This window comes from Anguilla rostrata, chromosome 18, assembly GCF_018555375.3.
Source record: "Anguilla rostrata isolate EN2019 chromosome 18, ASM1855537v3, whole genome shotgun sequence".
In the NCBI taxonomy this organism is placed as follows: Eukaryota; Metazoa; Chordata; class Actinopteri; order Anguilliformes; family Anguillidae; genus Anguilla; species Anguilla rostrata.
Genome location: NC_057950.1, coordinates 383,839 through 410,000, shown reverse-complemented (window position 1 = coordinate 410,000; position 26,162 = coordinate 383,839). Strand labels below are relative to the sequence as shown.

The following is a 26,162-nucleotide window of genomic DNA, read 5'->3' as shown; positions in this document are numbered from 1 at the left end:
GCCCGTAGAGCTTTTGCTAAAGGGAGCACACTAGGGCCCGTAGAGCTCTTGCTAAAGGGAACACACTAGGGCCCGTAGAGCTCTTGCTAAAGGGAACACACTAGGGCCCGTAGAGCTCTTGCTAAAGGGAACACACTAGCCCATAGAGCTCTTGCTAAAGGGAGCACACTAGGGCCCGTAGAGCTCTTGCTAAAGGGAGCACACTGAAGCCCGTAGAGCTCTTGCTAAAGGGAGCACACTAGGGCCCGTAGAGCTCTTGCTAAAGGGAGCACACTGAAGCCCGTAGAGCTCTTGCTAAAGGGAGCACACTAGGGCCCGTAGAGCTCTTGCTAAAGGGAGCACACTAGGCCCAGTAGAGCTCTTGCTAAAGGGAGCACACTAGGGCCCGTAGAGCTCTTGCTAAAGGGAGCACACTGAAGCCCGTAGAGCTCTTGCTAAAGGGAGCACACTAGGGCCCGTAGAGCTCTTGCTAAAGGGAGCACACTAGGGCCCGTAGAAGAGCAGGCCTTTGGGAATGTTCTTTCAGCATTCTGGGTCAGTGTTCTAGAACTCCATTGCTTTCAGTTACCAGTAGTTTATATCCTTATCCTTATCTCCTGAAACATTTGATGGATTTCACTATTAGTAATTATTAACAAAACAACAACATTAATACTACTTCTATTATTATCATTATTATTATTATTATTATTATATGCACACAAAGTTCTTTAAACAATAAGAAGTATATATGGTATTTTCATGAAAATGCAATGAGTATGTGTGCGTGCGCATATATGTATGTGTGTGCGTGTCTGCATGTGTGTGTGTGTGCATATTAGAGAGTGCACGTGTTCCTGGATACAAGGAATGGGAGAGTTCTTTCTTATGCATGTCTTTCTTGAGAGTTATTTCTAGGGCATGCTAGCTAGTTGAGAGTATAGAAACAGTGCAAGGGCATGCTAGCTCATTGTGTGAGTGCAGTTAAAACAGTGCTAGGGCATGCTAGCTCATTGTGTGAGTGCAGTTACATTACATTACATTACAGGCATTTGGCAGACGCTCTTATCCAGAGCGACGTACAACAAAATGTATAACCATAACCAGGAACAAGTATGACGAAACCCCTAGAGAGAAGTACCGGTCCAAGTACAGGGAACAACCGCATAGTTCAACTTGGACCCTGATGGTTAAACTGATTAACACTAACAACGAGAACGGCAACAACGCAATCTATGGAAAAATAAAAATAAATAAAAGTACATAAAAGTACAAGTAGTCGTTAAGACAGGCGCATCAACTAACTAACCTATGAAACATTTGCCTAGTTACAACCCTAAGTTTAGTCATTTACAGGGGGGAAGGGAGGGATGGAGAGAGGTGCAGCCTGAAGAGGTGGGTCTTCAGTCGTCGTTTGAAAACGACGACTGAAGTTAAAACAGTGCTAGGGCATGCTAGCTCATTGTGTGAGTGCAGTTAAAACAGTGCTAGGGCATGTTAGCTAGCTCGTTGTATGAGTGCAGTTAAAACAGTGCTAGGGCATGCTAGCTAGCTGAGAGTATAGAAACAGTGCAAGGGCATGCTAGCTAGCTCATTGTGTGAGTGTAGTTAAAACAGTGCTAGGGCATGCTAGATAGCTCATTGTGTGAGTGCAGTTAAAACAGTGCTAGGGCATGCTAGATAGCTCATTGTGTGAGTGTAGTTAAAACAGTGCTAGGGCATGCTAGCTAGCTCATTGTGTAAGTGCAGTTAAAACAGTGCTAGGGCATGCTAGCTAGCTCGTTGGATGAGTGCAGTTAAAACAGTGCTAGGGCATGCTAGCTCATTGTGTAAGTGCAGTTAAAACAGTGCTAGGGCATGCTAGATAGCTCATTGTATGAGTGCAGTTAAAACAGTGCTAGGGCATGCTAGCTCATTGTGTGAGTGCAGTTAAAACTGTGCTAGGGCATGCTAGCTCGTTGGATGAGTGCAGTTAAAACAGTGCTAGGGCATGCTAGCTCATTCTGTGAGTGCAGTTAAAACAGTGCTAGGGCATGCTAGCTCATTGTGTGAGTGCAGTTAAAACAGTGCTAGGGCATGCTAGCTCGTTGGATGAGTGCAGTTAAAACCGTGCTAGGGCATGCTAGCTCATTGTGTGAGTGCAGTTAAAACAGTGCTAGGGCATGTTAGCTAGCTCGTTGGATGAGTGCAGTTAAAACAGTGCTAGGGCATGTTAGCTAGCTCATTGTGTGAGTGCAGTTAAAACAGTGCTAGGGCATGCTAGCTAGCTCATTGTGTGAGTGCAGTAAAAACAGTGCTAGGGCATGCTAGCTCATTGTGTGAGTGCAGTTAAAACAGTGCTAGGGCATGCTAGCTCGTTGGATGAGTGCAGTTAAAACAGTGCTAGGGCATGCTAGCTCGTTGGATGAGTGCAGTTAAAACAGTGCTAGGGCATGCTAGCTCATTCTGTGAGTGCAGTTAAAACAGTGCTAGGGCATGCTAGCTCATTGTGTGAGTGCAGTTAAAACAGTGCTAGGGCATGCTAGCTCGTTGGATGAGTGCAGTTAAAACAGTGCTAGGGCATGCTAGCTAGCTCATTGTATGAGTGCAGTTAAAACAGTGCTAGGGCATGCTAGCTCATTGTGTGAGTGCAGTTAAAACAGTGCTAGGGCATGCTAGCTCATTGTGTGAGTGCAGTTAAAACAGTGCTAGGGCATGCTAGCTCATTGTGTGAGTGCAGTTAAAACAGTGCTAGGGCATGCTAGCTAGCTCATTGGATGAGTACAGTAAAAACAGTGCTAGGGCATGCTAGCTCATTGTGTGAGTGCAGTTAAAACAGTACTAGGACATGCTAGCTAGCTCATTGGATGAGTGCAGTAAAAACAGTGCTAGGGCATGCTAGCTCATTCTGTGAGCACAGTTAAAACAGTGCTAGGGCATGTTAGCTACCTCTTTCTGTGCGTGCAGGTACTCAGAATTTAATCCCAGCCGCTACCCTGTCAGATGCCTTATTCATCCTTCAAAAGGGTAAAGTGAGAGCAGCAGTAATTCTGAGGGAGCTTTAAAATGGCACATAAAAAATAGTTAGCTCACAGAGTACATCCTATTACCCGTACTGCTCAAACCCTTGAATTTCACACAGTTCTGTTAACCATCAGCAATTATCTTGCTGTCAAAGCTAAAGGTAACAAATTTCCCCACATCCAGCCAGCCAGTATCATCAGCCGGACGCCAGCCGTCATCCGACGGACACTAAATCACCGCGGCAACCACAGGTTCTGACAGACAAATGCACTTCCCTGGAAAAGCAGGGCCTATCGCTCTGTGCAGAGGGGAGGAAAACACGAGGTCCTCCCTCTGACCTTAGTGGGTTTTTTTTTTTTTTTTTTGCGAAAGAGATTAAATGTCTTGGATTCTAAGTGTGGTGCCATTCCAAAAATATGAGAATTATTAATGGATTCTTCAGACAGTCGCATCATCTGCTGCCAGAGTTCACTCCTCGCTTTCCTTCCTCAGAAAATGGACGCCGAAAACAGGAAGTGCGCTCCATCGCCCTCAGCAGCACAGGACTCCAGCGGTGACCGCGAAACGACAGCGCCATTTTAAAGGCAGGCTCTCTTCTAACAAACAAACCCAAGTGTTACGGAGAGATTGGTATTAGCATTACTTAAATTTAAAAAAAAACTATGACTTAAAACACATATTGTTTGTTGTGTTAATGAGTTCATTCTAATACTATGTTATTTATTAATCAACTGTCAGTACAGCCTTACTGCGGCTTTAAGGTTATCATATATATGCACAATTATTTTACATGCAATGTATGTGATATACAATTATGAAATATTGAAAGTATGTACTGAATAGTAGCTTTAGGGAACTACAGAATTAAACCTGAGAATAAATTATTACTTTAAATGTTTTCATAAAGAATTTAAGAGGGGGGCATTAACCCTTTTCCACTTATCAAATATTCCAAAAATGACAATCACTGCTGTTAATCGTCAGTGACTTGGACATTGATTTTATAAGATTGGTATAGAGGTCGCTGTAAATGACAAAAGCACTCTCATATTATTATACAACATATAGAGTATGCATTAAATTTAATATTCCCTGAGGTACTAACATTGCTGTATCTGATCCTCTGTATTAAATTAACAATACATTCTGAGACTAGGCTGGCCAAGGGCGGTTTATTTTAATTAAACATTATAAAATGATTGGCGGTTTTCACAGGAGGTCAGCTGTGCCATTTGTAAATGGACCGTTTAGCCTGGTGATTTCAAATTATTTTTTCTTACACAACAACAAAAACGTAAGGTAGTAGCGAGTTCGTATTTTAACAGCAGATAAGCATGCCGCATTGCACATTCAACGCTAAAACTGGGTAACTCTGATTTCTAAGACATGGGACCTTTAAAACAAGCAAATATTGTCTACTTGAGAGCAAAAAAGTAAGATTTTAAGTCTCATTCCAAGACTAAAATGCTTGTAAATGCTTTTCTGCAGCGCGTGCTTTACTGGTCACTGGACCAACCCCCTGCACAGGGCCCCCACTTGCCTTGGGCACTGAAAAGAGCTGTCTGAGTGGGCCGTAGGACCGCCCCCCCCCCCCCCCCGGCACCCCACCCCCCTTCTTAATTTCCTCCGTCTTCCATCCTATTTCTGCAGCTGATAACTAAGAGCATTAGTTTTATGCGACTTGCCAAGCTTAAATGAAAAGAGAGCTAACTTTAATGACACTGCAATTAATCGCCCCAATAGACAGACAGCTAAAAGACAAGATATTGACTTCATTAAGGATAATGTATTGTGTCATTAAGTCGGTAGGGTCACCTTGTGTATCATACAAGCCTGCTAATATATCGGCGTTTCCCTGGAATGAGATAAATTCAGATATGAGAGATAAAGCTGATTAGGACATGCTTCATCCACACAGGCAGAGCCAGCGTAGGGAGGGCAGCATCGATTAAACCGGCCAATTTCATCATTATTGTTTTACCCTAATCTATGGAAAGACACGTTTTCCCCCTAAATGACTTTACGCTGAAAGTAAAATGACACACTCCTCGACTGGGTGGTTCATTTGCTACTGCTGAACAGCCTTTTAGAAGTTTATACCGGGGCACGTAGAGGAACACGGGTTCTTTCTTTATCCAAAGGGCGTTCATAAAGCAGGAAGATCAATCGCTACATTTCTAAACAAGTTTAATTTGCCACTGCTGACAGGCTATTATTAGCAGAGCTGGGGCAGCCCACGTTTAGGCCAAAAATGGTTTGTGCCATATTTCAGACCAAATTTCATTGTTGTAATTAATGTGCCCAGTATGAATTAGAATCAAACAAATAACATTGTATAAAACCCCCAGAATGCCATGCACCAATGCTGAATGAGGCCACCGTAGCGTTTGAGGTAGGTACAGAATTAAGTAAAAGCAGTAAAGATCGCAGGTCCATCTCTGCAGGAGAGAAAGTCCCAGAATGCACAGCTACCCGATCCACAGAGATGCTGACGGAGAATCCGAGCAGGATGGCAGGTCCCTTCCACGGGACTACAAGCTCAGTTAATAACACCTACAGCACTCATACCCCTGACGCCTCCTTCAGGACTGTCCACACACGTCACAAAGACCTCTCTGTGACTTTGGAATTCCCTTTTTTGGGTGCTGAGTATCCCCCTCCCCCCCAGCGCGGTGCGAGCTCTCGTTTGTCATGATTATTGCTGAATTTCCAGCTGTCGTTTGCGAGGGTGGATCGATGGCCACCGGCTTCACCTCTGTCACACATCCTCCCCCTCTCTCTCCTCATTCATTACAGTCGCAGTCTTCCAGGGCAGCCAGTCCATTGTGATGTCAGTCCGTATATCAGCCGTCCAATCACAGGCGGACGTGCTTATTCTTCCAGCTCTCCTGTAGCACGGCAACCTGTCATTTAGCCTCCTTTACCATTTTCACTGTGTGAGAACAAATCATGACTCCTGTGTGTGTTGCAGCCCTACAGACGGCCCTACAGACAACCCAGCTGTGTGTATTAGTCATACAGATGGCTCTGCAGTGCAGGAGTTTTACTGCAGTGGAGGAGTTTTAGTGCAGTGTAGGAGTTTTAGTGCGGTGGAGGAGTTTTAGTGCAGTGCAGGAGTTTTAGTGCAGGAGTTTTAGTGCGGTGGAGGAGTTTTAGTGCAGTGCAGGAGTTTTAGTGCAGTACAGGAGTTTTAGTGCAGTGCAGGAGTTTTAGTGCAGTGGAGGAATTTTAGTGCAGTACAAGAGTTTTAGTGCAGTGGAGGAGTTTTAGTGCACTACAAAAGTTTTAGTGCAGTGCAGGAGTTTTAGTGCAGTGCAGGAGTTTTAGTGCAGTGCAGGAGTTTTAGTGCAATGGAGGAGTTTTAGTGCAGTGTAAAAGTTTTAGTGCGGTGGAGAAGTTTTAGTGCCGTACAGGAGTTTTAGTGCAGTGGAGGAGTTTTAGTGCATTACAGGAGTTTTACTGCAGTGGAGGAGCGACAGACTTCCATGGTGACATCAGCTTATGCAAATTCCTCCGAGCGCTCGGCGAAGTCATCTCATTCCGCTAACGACTGACAGTGGGATCAGGTGACGCAGAATGGCGGTTCCGTATGCCTGCCAGCGAGGAGGGGAAGGCTTTTATTAACCAAGAGAGTCACACAGAGTCCCAGAGTAAGAGAATGATCCGGCTTCTGAGGTGCCCACCCTCTCAAAACACACCGCCTACATAGCATCATGCGCCTGAACGGAGCCCTAATGCCCCCCCCCCCCCCCCCCTCCGCGTGCCTTCGCTGCCCCTACCTGTCGGGCGCACCCCCCCACCGTGCTGCTGAGTGGGACCGACTCACTTCTGGCGGTATTAGAGCCTCTTACTACCCACCAGCGCCCGGCTCCTGCTCCACACTCCTCCCGCTCCACACTCCCGCTCCATGCACCGCCTGCTCCACACTCTTCCCGCTCCTCCTCCTCCTGCTCCACGCGGCTCCTCCTCCTCCTGCTCCACACTCCTCCTGCTCCACGCTTGTCCCGCTCCTCCTCCTCCCGCTCCACGCTCCTCCCGCTCCACGCAGCTCCTCTTCCTCCTGCTCCAGTTAGCTCCCACTCCACACAGCTCCTGCTCCACACGGCTCCATGCGCCGCCTGCTCCACGCCGCTCCTCCTGCCCCATGCTCCTCCCGCTCCATGCGGCTCCTCCACACCTCTGGCTCCTGGCTCTTGACAGGCCGCTGTCTCTTCCGATCGCAGCCTCCGCGCGTCCCGCTTCCCCCTCAGCACACTCCCACTTTCCAACCAGCGCAATTATTCTTCTGACAAGTCATCCATCAGCTTTCACTTTAAAAGCACTTTGCGCTCATATCCATTGTTAAGACCCCCCCCCCCCCCCCCCCCCCCCCCCCCCCCCCCCACAGGCCCTGCATGAGAGAATCTGATCCAGGAAGCGGGAACCACCAGGCCATGTAAATTTACTCTGTCCTCAGCTGTGTTTCCAATTTCCAGTCCAATTTTTCGGTACATTATGCGAAGTTGTTGTGCTTAATATGATGTTGTCAAATCCCATTAAAGTTTGCCGCCTTAAAAACAGGTTACAATTTGCATTCTGCGAAGGGGTGTGGGGGTGGCGGGGATGGAGTCAAGCTGAATGGTATTAAAATGATCTGCTCGACTGTTACGTTTGTGGACAGACTAATTTGGAAGCACTTTAAAAGAGACGTGTATGAAAATGTCGGCATGCCAGCTAATGACAATGAAAGCAAAGGAAGGATCTGTGTGAAAGTCAATAATGTTGCTTTACTGGTGACACTAAAATCATGATAATCTAAGGAAATTAATAAGCAACTGTCTCATTTCCACTAGAAATGCATTTTCATGTGTGTGCATGTATATCGTTTGAAGAACTCCCACTTGCGAGTGTGAGTGCATGTTCTTGCAAGTGTGTGCGCGTGTGTGTGACTGTGTGTGTGTGCGTGCGAGCGTGTGTGAGTGTGCGTGTGTGAGTGTGTGAGTGTGTGTGCGCGTGCGTGTGTGTGAGTGAGAGTTAAATGTGCTGAATGAAGTGTTTACATCGTGCCACCAGAATGACAGTATTTTCCTTTAACTGCAAAATTATTCTGAACAATGTGCATCCATCACTTTTCAGACGGCCAGAAACATTTCAACAGATTTATTCAGGTTATATACCGTATAGCACACGCCAATAACTGCGATACACATGGACTTTAGTGGTTTACATGCTTAGCCTGCACAACTAAAAAAAGGCCTGCAGATCTAAATGCTGCAAAATTACATGTAAATGCTTTAAAACATAATATTCAGATTATGCTTAATCAGACATACTGCCATTAATATGCCAGGTAAAACCAGGGAGAGCCTTCTTTCATATTGGTGTGTCAATAAGATGTCTTCATTTGTAGTAATACACTGAAATGATCAGGCTAATAGAGTTTTTTCAGGAGATATTAAATATCCAACATTCCAACCTTCATTTCTGACCATAATCTAATTTTACATTTCTCTGAACTGAGTGCAAATATTTAATGAGAAGCTATGAAAGATACAAAGCGCAGTTAATGGTTATAAAATGTAATATAATAAAGCAAAATATGATAAATATATTAAATAATGAACTTTTTCCACAGGAGAGACGGCACTCCTGATGGCCAAGAACAGCCTCACAGACTGAAACACTCAGTGCATCACACTTAGAGTCTGGACTCAATCACGTTTGGTCTCAACATTCACTTGTGGATAAATTCAGTTTTTTTTCCTTCTCAATTTGGCAAGTTTGTAGGGAAAAAGGACATTCTGACTGAATCCAGGCTTATGAGTTACAGAAGACAGACAGAAAGTGTCCAAACAAGAGAGATGCACAGAGACCTGCCAGATTACAGAGTTTATGCTTGATAATAATATTCAGCAAAAAAAACTAACGCTATTTGAAATAGGTCTTATGTAGAATTAATATTATATTAATTTGTGCAAAAAAAAAAACCACATTACCAAAAAAAGTAACTGCTACCTGTGGCTCAGCTGTCTTCTTCTCATAGTAAGTCAAATGGAGATTGGAGAAGGACCTGGCTGCTACCTGTGGCTCAGCTGTGGTCAGAACGCCCTTAGCCTGCTGATTTAATATGTTTTTAGTTAAGTAGCCCAGTCACGACACAAACACAAAGGGCCCGGTTCAAGTGGAGAAGGACCTGAGAGCTTTGCAGGCAAACAGCTCAACTCTCAACCAGAGACACAATTAGCTGAGTGCACCAGGACCCTGGAGCCTCCCACAGGGAGCTGATCAGGGTCTCATCTCAGGAGACTGACATCACTTGCCCCAGGGACCGTACGTAAACATACAAAACAGCACACTATTCACTGTGAATGCTTATCTGATCAAAGAGCCATTTACCAAAGGGATTAAATCCACAAGCAAACAGAAATATGTTCATTAACTTGTGGGGTTTGTGTGTGTGTGTGTGCGCATGTGTGAGCGTGTGTGTGTGTGTGTGTGTGTGTGTGTGTGTTTATGTACAGTTTCATAAGTATGCCAGGCTGTATAAGCAGCTGACATGTATAAAGTAAATTACTATACATTTTCATTATCCTCTCAGTTAAATAATCTTGCAATTAAATGTGACAAAATCTACATATGCAAAATCTTTCATTTTCATTTTTAAATATGAAACATGGCAAATCTCACATTAAATGTAGTCATAATTAACAAGGAAAGACAGGCGTTAAAAATAATTTATAATTTCCTTTGTTTACAGTGGGGGGCCTACAGTTTGGAGTAATCTGCCAAGCAGTATGGCAAACTCATTGGTTTTCAATTACCTCCGACTCAAACATTTTTTTCCTTGTAAATGATAGTTTTAAGAAGGAATCAATGAATTATTAGAAGATTTTTTCTTAAAAACACTCAACAGCCTCATTTTGCTGCTCTCTCTCTGCTGGCTTGGACCTTGCAAATGAGACTGACACTGAACTCCTACTGCAATCATACTGAACACAGAAGATCTCAGAATCCACTGACAAGTAATCCTAAACTCCTACTGAAAGATCAATCACAAATTTCCTATGAAAAGACAATCACTGAACTCCCTACTGATAAAGATCAATCACAGAATTCCCTACTGACAAAGATCAATCACTGAACTCCCTACTGATAAAGATCAATCACAGAATTCCCTACTGACAAAGATCAATCACTGAATTCCCTACAGACAAAGATCATTCACTGAACTCCCTACTACTGACAAAGATCAATCACAGAATTCCTTACTGACAAAAATAAATCACTGAATTCCCTACTGACAAAGATCGATCACTGTACTCCCTACTGACAAAGATCAATCACTGAATTCCCTACTGACAAAAATCAATCACTGAACTCCCTGGTGAAGAAGATCAATCACAGAACTCCCTGGTGATGAAGATCAATAACAGAACTCCTTGGTAACAAAGATCAAACACTAAACTCCCTGGTGAAGAAGATCAATCACTGAACTCCCTGCTGATAAAGATCAATCACGGCTCAGTGCTATTAGTCACTGAACTATAAGATCAATCCTCACAAACACACATCAGAAACTTAATTCCCTACTATCAGTGATCAATCACAGAACTCCGGGTTTACAATCCTACCAATCACTTAATTCCGGTCTTACATTTCCATCCGTCACTGAGCTCAATTTCAGGACTAGAATACTGCAGCTTAATTCATATAATACTTTGGCCAAGTTTATGCCCTGTTATATAAAAGAGCTGCAGGTTTTATTGTGCATTTACAGGATGCCTTGATACCCACACGTTGTAGGGAATACATATTACTTAATTCTGCACTTCCTTGTCAATGAACCAGATGGCTGTCATTCAGCAGCACAAGTATTCCACTACTAACAATTTACAGGACTGATTTGCAGTGATAACACGCATACCTACACTTTCCTCCATCAGCAACAGTGCATAATTGTGTGGGTTTGTTTTCTGAGAAATGACAAAACTGAGCAACAGTGGAGTGCCAGCATAAGGTTATCAATGACCCAGATGGTCTGTGCGTGTCAAGAGACTGGCAAATTTACTCCTCTATTATCAAACAGCAGTAATTAACAATAATCAGGAAGGTGTTAATTATGTATAATGAAACAATCTCCACTCAGCCCGAGCCTACTTTTCACCACTTACCCGTAATTATACGCACTAAGTGCTCAGCCAAACCTCTCGGCGAGGAGACAGACAGGTTGTTTGCTCAGCTGACGGTTTGTTTTGTCGACGGTTTGGCAGATTTAAAGCCAGAAGCCCGTAATTCAGCGAGCTGTCACAGCTGCTGGGGACAAACAGAGGGACACGGAGCCCAGAGCGACGGAGCAGCAGCGCCTGCCGTCCCGTGGAAAAGGGCGGTAATTAATTAGCGTGACCCTCGCTGGGAGACCGCGGCACCTGGACGCCGCTCCGCGGGAAATTAGCCGTAAATCCCGCGGTGACCTCACCTACCCGCCAAGCACCCCACTATTTCCCCACACCTCACCTCCGCGCCGAGCACCCCGCTATTTCCCCACACCTCACCTACGCGCCGAGCACCCCACTATTTCCCCACACCTCACCTCCGCGCCGAGCACCCCGCTATTTCCCCACACCTCACCTACGCGCCGAGCACCCCACTATTTCCCCACACCTCACCTCCCCGCCGAGCACCCCGCTATTTCACCACACCGCACCTCCGGAGCACCCCGATATTTGACCACCGCCACCGCGGCACCGACGGCCCCCGCTGATTTCCACCCACCTCCCGCCAGCACCCCGCTATTTCACCACACCCACCTCCGCGCCGAGCACCCCGCTATTTCCCACACCTCCCCGCCGAGCACCCCCTATTTCCCACACCTCACCTCCCGCCGAGCACCCCGCTATTTCCCACACCGCACCTCCCCGCCGAGCACCCCGCTATTTCACCACACCGCACCTCCCCGCCGAGCACCCCGCTATTTCACCACACCTCCCCGCCGAGCACCCCGCTATTTCACCACACCGCACCTCCCCGCCGAGCACCCCGCTATTTCACCACACCACAGGGGTGCTGTGACACACGGGGTGTGAGGATGCCCTTTTATTTAAAGTCAACTAAATCAACTCAGGAAATAAAACGATAAGGTTTTGATTGGACCTGTAAGTACTTCAATCCAACGGCAAATCAAAGATGAAGGCTTCATATTCTTGTCAGCTTGAGGATAGTTTTTTTAACCACAAATATATATTTTTTGAGAGCATAATTGTCTACCATCTGGGTGAAGGCATCTGACAAAACCATCTAATGTAACGTAACGTAAGATAACATAACATACTGTAATGTACACAGCATCCTACCACTGTATTCTGTGCTTCAGTGAAGCCTCCAAGTCTCAAACTGGTCTCATAAAAGCTTTTGCATTTTTGACAGTATAACTCAAAAAAGGACAAAGATGGAACCGTGTATGAAGACATGTTCGTCTCTACAGCTTTGTAGTGGGACATGTGGCACCAGGCGAAAGGTTCTCTGCTCTACAGTCACTGATTGGTGCATATAATTTGCACAATTAACTCATTACTGCAATGCAGTCATTATATGACAACGTGGAATCCGAAAATAGAAAGTAAACAGTGAACAATATTGTGCATATGATTTATATGTGCATGTCTATATGCCCACAGACACACGCACATGTTCACAGAATCGCACACGCATGTGCACGTCCCCCAACACACATATATAAATGCATGGCCTTACCTGTAAAATGGTGATATTGTCAAAGAACAGCAGTTGCATGATCATGTAAAAAAAACAAGAGAGACCACAGGTTAGCAGCTTCTCATAAAGAACACTGATATTCCTCACACTAATGCTCAAAGTAGGGCCAATGGTTCATTATAGGGGTCTGGTATCTGTATGTGGACATTGGAGAAATCATTTCAATACACAGCAAATAAATTGTTAACAAACTGCAACTAACTGTAGTAACTAACTTTTTCTCGCTTCTACAGTGTAAATTGTTGCAAGGACAAATGTCACCTACTGCAGGTAACGGCATATGTGATTTAGACGGTCAAGGGGAAGTACTGTGATAACTGATAACTGGGAGAACCTGCCACATGTAAACACTCTGTTTACTGTGCAGACAGTTGTGAGGCTTCTCTCCTAATTGTAAATCTCTTCCGGATTGTTCTCAAGGTTTTAAATAAAAAAGCATTTTTTTGTGTGTGTCAAAGCAAAATCAGTTTTCATATCACAGGAGCGTCATAATAGCTGAACCTGGGAAGTGTGCCAGTGGAATTATGGGTACAAAACAACTTGGAGTGTAGAAAAGTGCTTCTTTGGTAAAGACAGGAACACAATGAGTGAGTCTGCATTAGTAACATCCTACAGAACCTTTGATCATTAAACACAATTGATGCATTTATCAGTCATTTACATATGCTGAGCTACAGTATGGAGAGAGAGAGGGAGAGAGAATGAGAGAGGGAGAGAGAGTCTCTTTTTATTACCATGGGGACTAAAATGAGTTGAGTCCGAACCAAGCATTTCGAATTGAATGTGAGAGACAGCTTCATTAAAACAAATGCGACACGGTGTGTCAATACCGATAGCGTACAGGCAGCAGAACGATAGCGTACAGGCAGCAGAACGATAGTGTTCAGGCAGCAGAACGATAGCGTTCAGGCAGGAGAACGATTGTGTTCAGGCAGCAGAACGATAGCGTACAGGCAGCAGAACGATAGCGTTCAGGCAGCAGAACGATAGCGTTCAGGCAACAGAACGATAGCGTACAGGCAGCAGAACGATAGTGTTCAGGCAGCAGAACGATTGTGTTCAGGCAGGAGAATGATTGTGTTCAGGCAGCAGAACGATAGTGCTCAGGCAACAGAACGATAGTGTTCAGGCAACAGAACGATAGTTTTCAGGCAGCAGAACGATAGCGTTAAGTCAGCAGAACGATAGTGTTCAGGCAGCAGAACGATAGCGTTAAGGCAGCAGAACGATAGTGTTCAGGCAGCAGAATGATAGTGTTCAGGCAGCAGAACGATAGCGTTAAGGCAGCAGAACGATAGTGTTCAGGCAGCAGAATGATAGCGTTCAGGCAGCAGAACGATAGCGTTAAGGCAGCAGAACGATAGTGTTCAGGCAGCAGAACGGATCATAGCAGAGAGGCAGTCGCTCAGCCACACTATGGGACACTGGTTTGTAATTCAATATCAGATAAAAATGTTTATGCAGACAGAAAACGACCCCTCTGTTATTATTTCCCTGATGGAAGAACACAATCTTTTTTTCTCCCTTCAATGGTGAAGTAATTGCGTTTCCCCAGAGGCCAATGTTAGGCAGCTGCGCGATGCTTCACAGCGAGTCGATTTCTGAGTCCAAGCGCTGAGACGGAATCACGGAGCGAGCGCAGACAAATTACATAAATCAACGGCTTTTTTAATCTTCTGTCACAGCACATGAGGATGGAGATACTGCTGAATTTAGATTCTTATCTTTAGCAGGTATACCCATCCTGGAGTATTATAGGCTAAAAATGAGCCCAATTGAGTGAACAGAATACAAACGCATCTCTCTCAGCAGTACAACAGCAGCCTGGGAGCTCTATGGAATATGCTGCACTAGAGGATCAGTATACAGCCGTAGATTTCATAGACTGGACACAAGGTCTGTGCTGTTTGCCATTCCTGCCAAAGGCAATGCATTCGCATCTTATGGTCGGGGCCATCAACCTTAAACCACAAAGTACTGTGTGACGCACATTTATTTATCTTCTGCCTGTGTGTCACTGTTCTCCCTCACTGCGTTTTTGTGCTGATGGTTGATAACAGGGTTTTAAATGAGACATTCGTATGCATCTGAGCTCAGGGAGCCAGCAGACTGTGAGCAGTGGGGTGCAGTATAATGGGCCAGAAACACAATGCTTTCCTATGGGAGGACGTCTGCACAGAAAGAAATGCTCAAGGTGGACTCACAAAATGGCTGCTTCACAGACCAAAGGATGCTGCCTGTTCCCAGCATCATTACTCATACTAAGAGGAACCCGTCTTTAAGAAAGTTAATTTGGGACACATTACATGGGCATCACCAGTGCAGGTGTGTGACCGGTTTGCACAGAACAAACTAAGTCAAATGTAAAGTGCCTGCAAGGCTATAAGGGATGATGCTAGTTAGCCACCCCGCTCCCAAATTAACCCAGCATACAGTGAGCAGCCCTCCAGGCTGTCTGACTCTGTTTGCCTGCAGTCTACAGAGCACCAGCTCTGAGCCACGCCTGGGCCTGAACACCCAGAGAGCCTGAACACCCAGAGAGCCTGAACACCCAGAGGGCCTAAACACCCTGAGGGCCTCAACACCCAGAGGGCCTCAACACCCAGAGGGCCTGAACACCCAGAGGGCCTGAACACCCAGAGGGCCTAAACACCCTGAGGGCCTCAACACCCAGAAGGCCTGAACACCCCGAGAGCCTGAACACCCCGAGAGCCTCAACACAGGAGCCTGACCGGCCTGAACACCCCGGGGAACCTGAACACCCAGAGCCTCACACCCGGGCCTGAACACCCAGAGAGCCTCAACACCCTGAGAGCCTCAACACCCCGAGAACCTGAACACCCAGAGAACCTGAACACCCAGAGAACCTGAACACCCAGAGAGCCTGAACACCCAGAGAACCTGAACACCCAGAGAGCCTCAACACCCCGAGGGCCTGAACACCCCAAGGGCCTCTGCTCCTACCCCAGGAAGCTCTTTCATGTACAGACAACAAAAATAAGCAGATTAAAATGCTTCCTGATATCAATGCACCATTTCCCTTCTGCAAATTTCCTTTGCTCTGTTGACAGAAAAACCGGGAAATTATTATTAATACTTTCATGAAATAGAAAAATAAAAAACCCCTCAAATAATCACTCCCACAGATTCAGTTTGTCGGAACAGACTAATTAATTGTCCTAAATTCTTCCTAATAATGCTACATTTCTCAGATGGACCTGCCTCTTTGCACCTTTTCAAGAGCCTGTTCTATCAAACCGAGCCAACTAGCGAGGCAGCATGCATGTTCCTGTCAAATTACATACATTCCTACCTTTTTCTATTACACTTAAACCGTAATTTTCACATAAAAAAACTGCATTCAAATGAACCTCTGGCCTGTTCTCTGAGGATGACTCCATTAAGGTTAAGCTCAGACGGATACCCTCCTTGTGTCCTGACTTCAGGGGGCCTTCGGATTGGTGCCTCAGGAGGTCACATGCTTTGTTTGGGAAGCAGCTGGAGAATATTTATGTATTTATGTGATACTGCATGTGCAACAAGCTCGGCCTGCTGTGGAGTTTCCAGTAGAGACCCTTGTGATCCGCGCGAGAGAAGAGGAGAAACGCTCGCTCCTTGAAAGGACAGAGACGCCCGGCAGAGGGACCTAATCGCACCCTACTTCACTCATTACATCACAGGCATTTAGCAGACGCTCTTATCCGGAGCGACTTACACAACTTTTACATAGCATTTACACTGCATCCATTTATACAGCTGGATATATACTGAAGCAATTCAGGTTAAGTACCTTGCTCAAGGGTACAACGGCCGTGTCCTAGCAGGGAATCAAACCTATGACAAGCCCAGTTCCTTATCCACTGTGCTACACTGCTGCTCCTGTAAGCGGGGGCTAGGGCTACCAACCATCCCGGATCAGGCCAGGTTGTGGGTATGCCCTGGATGGGCCCACCCCTGTCCCCTATCTCACTATGTTCTGCAAATATAACCGGCAGTGATTTACTGTCATAAAGATTTACCGTGCAGTGAAAATGTATTTGACTGGATAAATAACAACCCTCCCGCTGACACACACACACACACACACGTGTGTTCAGCCCCATAGCAAACCAAGGGTACACCCCAGTGGGGCAACCTAGTTGAGCCACTATCTGATCTGGGCAGCATCAGCTGGACTGCTCGTATGAGAAAGGGAACTAATGTTAACTGCATTCCACTGCATTCCAGCTCACCGCTGGAGACACGTGCACAAATAAATCTGGCCAACAATCCTGCAACATCCTTTATATGCTCCTTCATCATAAATATTGTCCAGAAACAGGCCGAAACTGCAGAGCGCTGTCTGTCCCGGTCTCGAGTCAGGTTTTGACAGTGACTGTTCCACAGCAGCCATACCCCCACCCCCCCCCCCCACCCTGGCAGCCCCACTAATCAGCACAGAGAGGCTCTAAAAGGATTGGTTCGGCATGTTAACACAGGGGTGTCGGTTCTGAGGTACTGACACGAGCCTGTTGGACAGGCAGATGCTTATTGGCAGGGTGGGGGGGAAGGTGGGGGGGGAGGGGGTTGGCGTCTCGGAGACGGTCACCTTGGCGCCTGTGCAAGGCGACCGAGGCCAGCGCCATTATTAGGGGAACTGTCCGGACTGCGTTATTTAAAGCCAAACAAATACCAGGCCTAAATGTCACAGCAAGGACGCACACATGGCCCGACCACAGCCCCGCCCCCTCAGGCCTCAGGTTTAAATCCTCCCCCTGTCCAGGCCCTTTTCAAACTACCCCCCCACCCCCCACCCACAAATTCATCTTCTCTGGGTGCCATGACAACGGTGTCAGACGGCCTCTGCCCAGCAGGATTTACCACCGCCCGCCACAGGGGGCGGGGCCATTTACTGACATCAGCTGCTGGTTTTCTCCTTAAGGAACACACTCTGAATTAATCTCAACTACATCTTAATGCCAAATATCCTAAATATGCACTTTGTGATGATGCCTTGAGCTACAAAGATGTATATTAAGTTCCCAGGCAAATTTCAATGGTTTTTTTTTTGTTTCCCTGATCTGCTACAGCTGCTATTACCCCTATCAAAGGTAATCCAGCTTTGTAAGTGCTGCTGTCACTGCTTGCATGCTGGGGGATGACAGTTATATGATATAGTTTCAAATGAAAATAAAGCATTTTAATGGCTTATATCATTACAAGTATAGTTTAACTTACACAAAGCCCATTGACTCACTGACACTAATGGTTGCATTTGTTGTTTTATTGTTCATATAAAATTGATGGTCCAACTAGCTGCAATTGACTTCCATTCATTTAGACACTTCAGACAGTGACATCTGGGACCTGAAGCCTTGGATAGCTGAGACTGTCATGTCAAACAAAGGTAAGAAAGAAACGTGAACGTTTCCTTTTAGGATAAACCCATCTCTTTTAAAGGGTAATGGCTCATTCCATAAGAGAAGGTGGCAACCTGTTATCTAATCTACAGGAGACAGAGAGAGCAGACGATGCCTGAGACACTGAGCTATGGATGAAGGCTTGATGCAGAAGAACAGGCCACTGGACTAAGATCTGCACTCGACTAGTCTGGTCTGGTCTCCACACTCGCTGTGTAATAGAGTGTGAATTTTGCACTATGGCCCAAACCCTAGCTGTTCACCCAAAACACCATCTCCCCATCCACCATCCTCCCCTACACCATCCGAACCTACCCCACCCCAATACACCAATACCCCAAACATACCTTGCCCCATCCAAACCTACCCCCACCCCAATACACCAATACCCCAAACATACCCTGCCCTGTCCTAAACTACTGCTATCCAAAATACCACAAACCTAAACCAACTCCACCCCAAACCACCCCCACCAACAGCACACATGCACACAGGTACAGCACACACACATGCACACAGGTACAGCACACGCACACACACACACACACGTACACACACACACACTCATGCGCGTGCACGCACACACACACACACACACACACACTCATATGTGCACACACACACACACACACACACACACACACACACACACTCATATGCGCGGGTGTAAATCTCGCTGCAGAGAGTTTATTAAGCTCCCAGTGCAACATTTTGAAGCAGGGCCTTCAAAAGTAAAATTAAAGACCACATTCTATTTCAGAAAATAGATTAAATAAATCATGATCACGGCAATAAACATGTAAATTTTGATCAATAAAAGTACTTGCCTTTTTTTTTCTTTTCAATAACAGCGGCAATAAAGCCTAGCTGAGCACAACCGGCCATAAAAGCATGTAAAATAAATTAGGGGAACATGATGAGGGGATCTGGCAACCGGCTCATAAATATAACATAACGATCACAACTAAAATGTCAGAGACTCTAATAAATCAATATGTTAGGATAGGGCTGCCTTTATGCGCCGGATACATATTCAAATATATGATCTGGCTCATTTTTCAGGGAGAGGAGCGGGATGAGGAGGCCGGGCGGAGGGGTGATTTAATGCGTCTTCAGGAGAGCAGAAAAGCGCTTCCAGAATAAATTATCACTGAGCGTGTTCCACAGGTAACGAGCACTGAGCTGGTTCCACAGGTAACGAGCACTGAGCTGGTTCCACAGGTAACGAGCACTGAGCTGGTTCCACAGGTAATGAGCACTGAGCTGGTTCCACAGGTAATGAGCGCTGAGCTGGTTCCACAGGTAATGAGCACTGAGCTGGTTCCACAGGTAATGAGCGCTGAGCTGGTTCCACAGGTAACGAGCACTGAGCTGGTTCCACAGGTAATGAGCACTGAGCTGGTTCCACAGGTAACGAGCACTGAGCTGGTTCCACAGGTAATGAGCACTGAGCTGGTTCCCCGGGTAATGAGCACTGAGCTGGTTCCACAGGTAATGAGCACTGACCGGGACGAGCAGCAGGTCCGTTTAGGGAAACGGCGCTGAGGTCGGAGGCTGAACCGGGCCCCGCGTTTCTGTACAGCACAAAACCCCGTCCGCCATTATTACTGTACCGCCAAAAGAGCTGTGTGTTCATTACACTGCGCTTCCACCGCTTCACACGCCAACAAAGCACTGCTTTTCCCAAGCAGCGAACCCATTAAAGTAAAACTAATGTCAGTTTGTCACTGACCCAGATTACTATTTATACGAACCCATTCGGCACGAACAGACATGTCACAGTGATTGCTAGCGGTGCAAAGTAACGCCCTCTTAAAATGCCACAAATTGATAGCATGTAGCGCACAGAAAGATGTGAGACGAGCTCGCCGCGAGTCCCACTCGCTTCATTTGACCTTCCCAGAATCGATGCAAACTGCTGACGCTAAAAAACAGCAGACATGCTAAAAAACCCGGCATTCGCTCCTGCAGTAAGACAGTAAAATCTAATAAGCGCATCGCATCGCTTTCTTTCCCCGTAGCGCTTACACGGCACATCTCCCGCGCGCGCTGTCCACAGTCATTTACCGCCTTTCAAAACAAGCCCAGCTCGGCGGTCTGCAGTAATCTGTAGTTTAAGCAAAATAACATTTACTGGAAAGAGGAGAAGGATTGGGTTGCCACTTCAAACTGACGCCCATTACCGGAATTTAGAATTGGCCATATATTCTGTCCTACATTAAATACATTCATATGACTGACTCCTCACAAAACATTACAGCAAAGTTACTGTCACTCTCCTTCACATAACAGTATAGTTACTCTTCTGTATAGTTTATTACGCTGTATATTACAGTATACTTAGTGAGTGACTCCTGTACAGTGTAGTTACTGATAGACTTCTCTGCATTAGAGGACCGATCTATAAATAAAACTAGAATACACTCACAAAACTTTCAAATCATCTGCAGTACACGCGCATGCAAACTAATGTTTCATTCTGTCGACAGCACAATGTGCGCATATTAAGGACAATCCCAAGGATAAACTATTTGACCCGGTAACAATTTATCACATTAAAGAAAACAAATGTACCTCACACATCTATAGCACGAGGAGGCAATTATTCTAATGGCCTTCCTTGGCGAGTTAGTCCTCACAGCCATGGCTAACCCAGGGAGGGAGCGGTGATTGATGATGGTGGTGTTTGCGGGTTCACCAGAGAAACACTCCATCTGAGAATGAGATCCAGGGTCCGCTGGGCCTCAGCCGCTCCCCCGGGTCCCATTCCAACACTTCCAGCGCTGCCTCTATCAGACGTGAAATATATATGTGTGTGTAAGAGTGAGAGTAACACGTATGGGTGAGGTGGTAGACACTGAGAGGACTGAAGCTAAATAACCTTAGCGCCCAGAATGGTTCAAGCAGGCCTTGGGGGGGGTCTTTGGGGGGACAGAACAAAAGGCGATTACATGATGTCATCGAGCTGTGTCTCGTGTCCCGTTTACAGACCACACAAGATCCAAAGACCACACAAACGGATGTGCAGGGCTTCAGTGGCCATCCACGCACTTACAGCACTCCAGAAATGTGAAGCAATGCAGGAGCTTAAAACATTTTTATGAGTATGATTACTCATTATGTACACAATGTTTTACACAGTTTTGTATGAAACAATGTCAAGCGATCAGTGAAAAGACTTCCTGTGTGTAAGGGAAACCCTGCTAAGGATCATTAAACAGGGGAAAACGCCATAGAGCCAGATGGAATAATTCTGTCCTAAAACAGCAAAGGATGCGAAATAAAGGAGGATAAAAGAGATAAGGACTGTCCATGTGAGATATGAGTCTGATCCCTACTGCTGAGCTGAGAGAGAGGTTTCTGTAGGTGAGACACGCTGCTTCACATTTCATAAGGACATGAAACAAACATTCATTTCAGACATACTGCAGAGGTATGAGACAACTAAAGATGCACAACAGGAAAAGCAGTGATATGAACAAAATGTCAGACGATTGTGATGATTTAAATGTTGGATACAGAACTTCTGTGATTGTACAGTCCCGATATTTTGATATTGACATAAATGACAAAGCTGTCCACGGTATGCTGCTCATCAGTTGTAACGTTAGGGAAGCAACAAGTCTGCAAAAACACCATTTCACTGAGAGGACCCCCACAGATGCCAAGTCACCCACAGGCCCACTAACTATGTGTGATGTTAGCTCAACATCAAGATAATCTTATCAGTAGAGCAGGCTTGCCGAAAGTTGTTTTTAAAAGAGACATATTGCCACTTTTGTGGATAGATAATTAGTCAGAAATTCAAAGTAAATAAACCATAATAAATGCAAACATCTCAAATTTTGTTTTGGGAAAAATGTACATGGGGAGGTCTAACACATTCGGCAAAATATAGAGAAACTATGAGTTACATAATTGTCCATTTCATACATATTCAAATAAATAAATAAAGATAAAACTCAGATAAAACTGTGATGTTTTGGCAACCCAAGAAAAAAAAAAAAAAAAAGCCTCATAAAAGTCTGTCCTCAGACACACCCCTCCAGGTACCGTGCCGCTGGCCAATCGCACATCGGTGATCCTTCTGGGTAACACGGCGATGCCCTATCAGGAATCGCTGACCCTTCCTGGTACCATAGCGACCAGGTGCTGCCTGCACAGGTGGGTTATTTAAGAAACCATTAGCAGCGTATACAAGCCCATTCGCCTGCAGTCCCGCTCCTTCTGTGAACCGACCGAGTGCCTTTCACAGCTGATTTATAACTCTGTCCCCTTCAGAAGGCAACATAATTAATAGGAGCATGGACTTCTAATTTCAGTGACTTCCACAGCAAGTGGATTTCATTTGATTTATGATTCCTGGTGAGTTTGCATTTTATCAGTTCATTCACTCATTATTTATGCTGATGACCAATTTCAATGGGTCGCTATCACCTAACTCGCTACTAATCAAAGAGAATTAGGGTTCACTGCATTATTTAGAAGTGGCTAATTTATCTTCCCGAAGCAGGAGGAGAAATGACTGCGGCACATTTGGAATAAGTCAATGGCTGAGTGAAAAAGCCTGGTTAGCATTAGGAGTGGCTCAGTGTAAAAGCCTGGTTAGCATGAGGAGTGGCTCAGTGTAAAAGCCTGGTTAGCATTAGCAGTGGCTCAGTGTAAAGGCTTGGTTAGCATGAGGAGTGGCTCAGTGTAAAGCCTGGTTAGCATTAGGAGTGGCTCAGTGTAAAGGCCTGGTTAGCATTAGGAGTGGCTCAGTGTAAAAGCCTGGTTAGCATGAGGAGTGGCTCAGTGTAAAGGCCTGGTTAGCATTAGGAGTGGCTCAGTGTAAAGGCCTGGTTAGCATTAGGAGTGGCTCAGTGTAAAGGCCTGGTTAGCATTAGGAGTGGCTCAGTGTAAAGGCCTGGTTAGCATTAGCAGTGGCTCAGTGTAATGGCCTGGTTAGCATTAGGAGTGGCTCAGTGTAAAGCCTGGTTAGCATTAGCAGTGGCTCAGTGTAAAGGCCTGGTTAGCATTAGCAGTGGCTCAGTGTAAAGCCTGGTTAGCATTAGGAGTGGCTCAGTGGCTCAATGTAAAGGCCTGGTTAGCATTAGGAGTGGCTCAGTGGCTCAGTGTAAAGGCCTGGTTAGCATTAGCAGTGGTTCAATGTAAAGGCCTGGTTAGCATTAGCCGTGGCTCAGTGGCTCAGTGTAAAGGCCTGGTTAGCATTAGCAGTGGCACATTCCGGATGAAACATGCATCGGAATGCATTCCTCCAAATTCGACAGTGGATGTGGGAACGACAGTGGATGTCAAACAGAATCAGGCATTTCAGACGAGGTACACATTTTCAACAGCAGCCAGAATTAAAAATAGAATTATGCGCACTATAAGACTACAAAACTATAAACTGCTTTGTTTGAAGTTTAAAAACATGAGCACACATTACAAATCAGAGCAAAGTGATTTTAATAAAAAAATGTGATTAAAATGGGGATGTAAAACCTAAATTCTGCTGTGCCCGTGGTCCTTGGGGGGTGTTGTGGGGGCGTCAGGAGGCAGGAGGGAAACGAGCTGCCATTACCTCTCAGATCAGCCTTTATGGCTCTTTAAGAGGCTGGACTCGTGACAGAAATCCGAGATTCGCTTCGGCACAATCAGGCACATCGTCTGCAAAAGCCGTTTTGGACTTTGAGAGGAGCAAGCGTTTCAAGGCAAAGTACAAGAAAAGCAGAAACATCAAAGCAGTTCCTTATTGCCCTTAAGAGAGCCTTTTAGAGACAAGTTCCACCACAGCAATTCTTCCAAAGCTACTTAATATATCTGGTACAGCGTGAGTTTTCCCTGATGTCATATAAGAGGGGGAGGGAGGGAAAGTAATGTGGAGAGCAGCCATCCCTGCTGGAGCGAGTGACACTGCTAATTTGCGCGAGGCCTACACATTTACAGCGAGCGCGGCTGAAACGAGGCCGAGGTTTACCGCTCGGTCCCGTCTCACGATTCGACCCGCCGGAAAGGGGGGGGGGGGTGACATGGCATTCCAAATCCAGTCCGAAATTCCCCTTTGAAGGGGCGGGAAGGGGGGCTTTCCAGGGGCGACTCACTCGAGCGACAGCGTCCGCGCGGAGGGCGCTAATTTCAGTATTTAAAACGAGAGCCAACGTCGGCCACCGGAGTTTATCCTCCATCCTGCAGTCGGCCCAAGCGCAGCAGCAGTGACCCCCCCCCCCCCCCCCCCCAATCAGTCTAACCCCCCATTACTGCGCCCCCTCTTTCCGGACTCGTTTGCAGAGCGACGCTCGGCTCTTAGCAGGCCGTGGGGAGATAACCCATCTTGACTGGGTTTTGTCGATTTGCATAGGTTGCACGCACGTAGTCCTGTTTCATGGTAAACTGTGGCGATCAGAGCCACAATGGCTAACCTCTGGGAGAACATGCGGATCCTCACCAGGGAGGGGAGGCTGAGCGCGGCCCAGCTTAAAAAAAACAAAAAAACCAGATGGAGGCAGCCGGCTGGAATCTCACTACTTCTATTAAGATTTATTGGCAGCAGGATTCTTTGGGGCTTGGACATTATTCTTTGTAAACCCGATCTGTCTCGGATTGTTTATGAAATAGGACGGTTAGAGCCAAGATGGAGCCCAGAGAGCAAGCCAGTGCAATTTACCACAGAGTCCCCCTGCCACGCCACAGCACTCTGACACTCAGCCCATCAAACATTTCCCTCAACATGTCACTTTATTCTTCATACTTTAAAGTGGCATTGAACATAATATTTTTTAAATAATACTTTTTATTTTTCACTGTTCCTTTATGCTTCTTCATCTCTAAAGACAGTTGTGCACAGAATCTCCTCATACAGTACGCACCAAAAAAAGGTAAACTGAAGAGGATAAAAACAAATATCCTTAAATCCCAAAGGCACAGAGCATTTAATGTCATTTTATTCAACTGGACGTAGTTTATGATCTTTGGACTGGACCCGCTGTTCTCAGGCCTCAAGACCCTCCAAAGATGAAGCAAACAGACGTACAGGAAAGCCAGCGTACTGTACGCCAGACCCTTCGAGAGGTGCTGTACTGTACGCCAGACCCTTCCAGAGGTGCTGTACTGTACGCCAGACCCTTCCAGAGGTGCTGTACTGTACGCCAGACCCTTCCAGAGGTGCTGTGCTGTACGCCAGACCCTTCCAGAGGTGCTGTGCTGTACGACAGACCCTTCCAGAGGTGCTGTGCTGTACGCCAGACCCTTCCAGAGGTGCTGTACTGTACGCCAGACCCTTCCAGAGGTGCTGTACTGTACGCCAGACCCTTCCAGAGGTGCTGTACTGTACGCCAGACCCTTCCAGCGGTGCTGTACTGTACACCAGACCCTTCCAGAGGTGCTGTACTGTACGCCAGACCCTTCCAGAGGTGCTGTACTGTACGCCAGACCCTTCCAGCACAGCGCCCATCCCTCACTGGAAGCAGGAGTGCCTGGCGCCTCTTTAAAGCCGGTGCAAAAGTGTGTATTCAACATTTCCCGGCATCTCGGGGTGCCATATTTCTTTGTGCCTATTAAATAAAAGCAGAGGATCACCTTCAGGGTTATTAATGGTCGTACGCGGGATGAAGGATGCCGGCGCAATAACACAACATCTGTGTGCCGCGCCCGGCCCGCCGCGTCCTGCCCATTCCTCACGGCTAATGGCGTTCATCCGCGCCGCAAGTTTTTACCCACTAATGTGTCCTGGGCCTCATTCATCATGGAGAGAGCGCTCCTCACGCGGTGGGCACCGGCCTGCGCGCCGCTCTCTCCCCGCTCTCCCGTCGCTCTCTGGCCACTCTCTCCCCGCTCTCTTGTCACTCTCTCACCGCTCACACATTAACCCACAACAGCTGGGCCACGCCCCTTTCCCTCCGTCCAATCGAGAAACAGGAGGGGGTCGACGAGCAGCCGGATTCGGCCAATCGTCCTTTGGAAGGACGGTGACAGAGGGCTTAAATAACGTGCTGAACAACCTTATCACTGAAGCATTATTATCGCTGGCCCTTTAAGAGCGCAGGCCCA

General features: G+C 46.3%; 1 protein-coding gene across 5 annotated transcripts in view; it reads right to left on the bottom strand.

Annotated features, from left to right (window-relative positions):
• The window catches only part of lrmda (leucine rich melanocyte differentiation associated), a 303,283-nt gene that overhangs the window by 99,303 nt on the left and 177,818 nt on the right, over positions 1 to 26,162 (bottom strand). Inside the window, exon 2 of one of the 5 annotated variants that reach the window (XM_064316807.1) lies at positions 20,706 to 20,920. The exons of the other annotated variants lie outside the window; for them this stretch is intronic. Coding sequence (XP_064172877.1) covers positions 20,706 to 20,845 — 140 coding nt within the window. The 5' untranslated portion in view covers positions 20,846 to 20,920. The remainder of the gene's footprint in view (positions 1 to 20,705; positions 20,921 to 26,162) is intronic. 5 annotated transcript variants of the gene reach the window in all.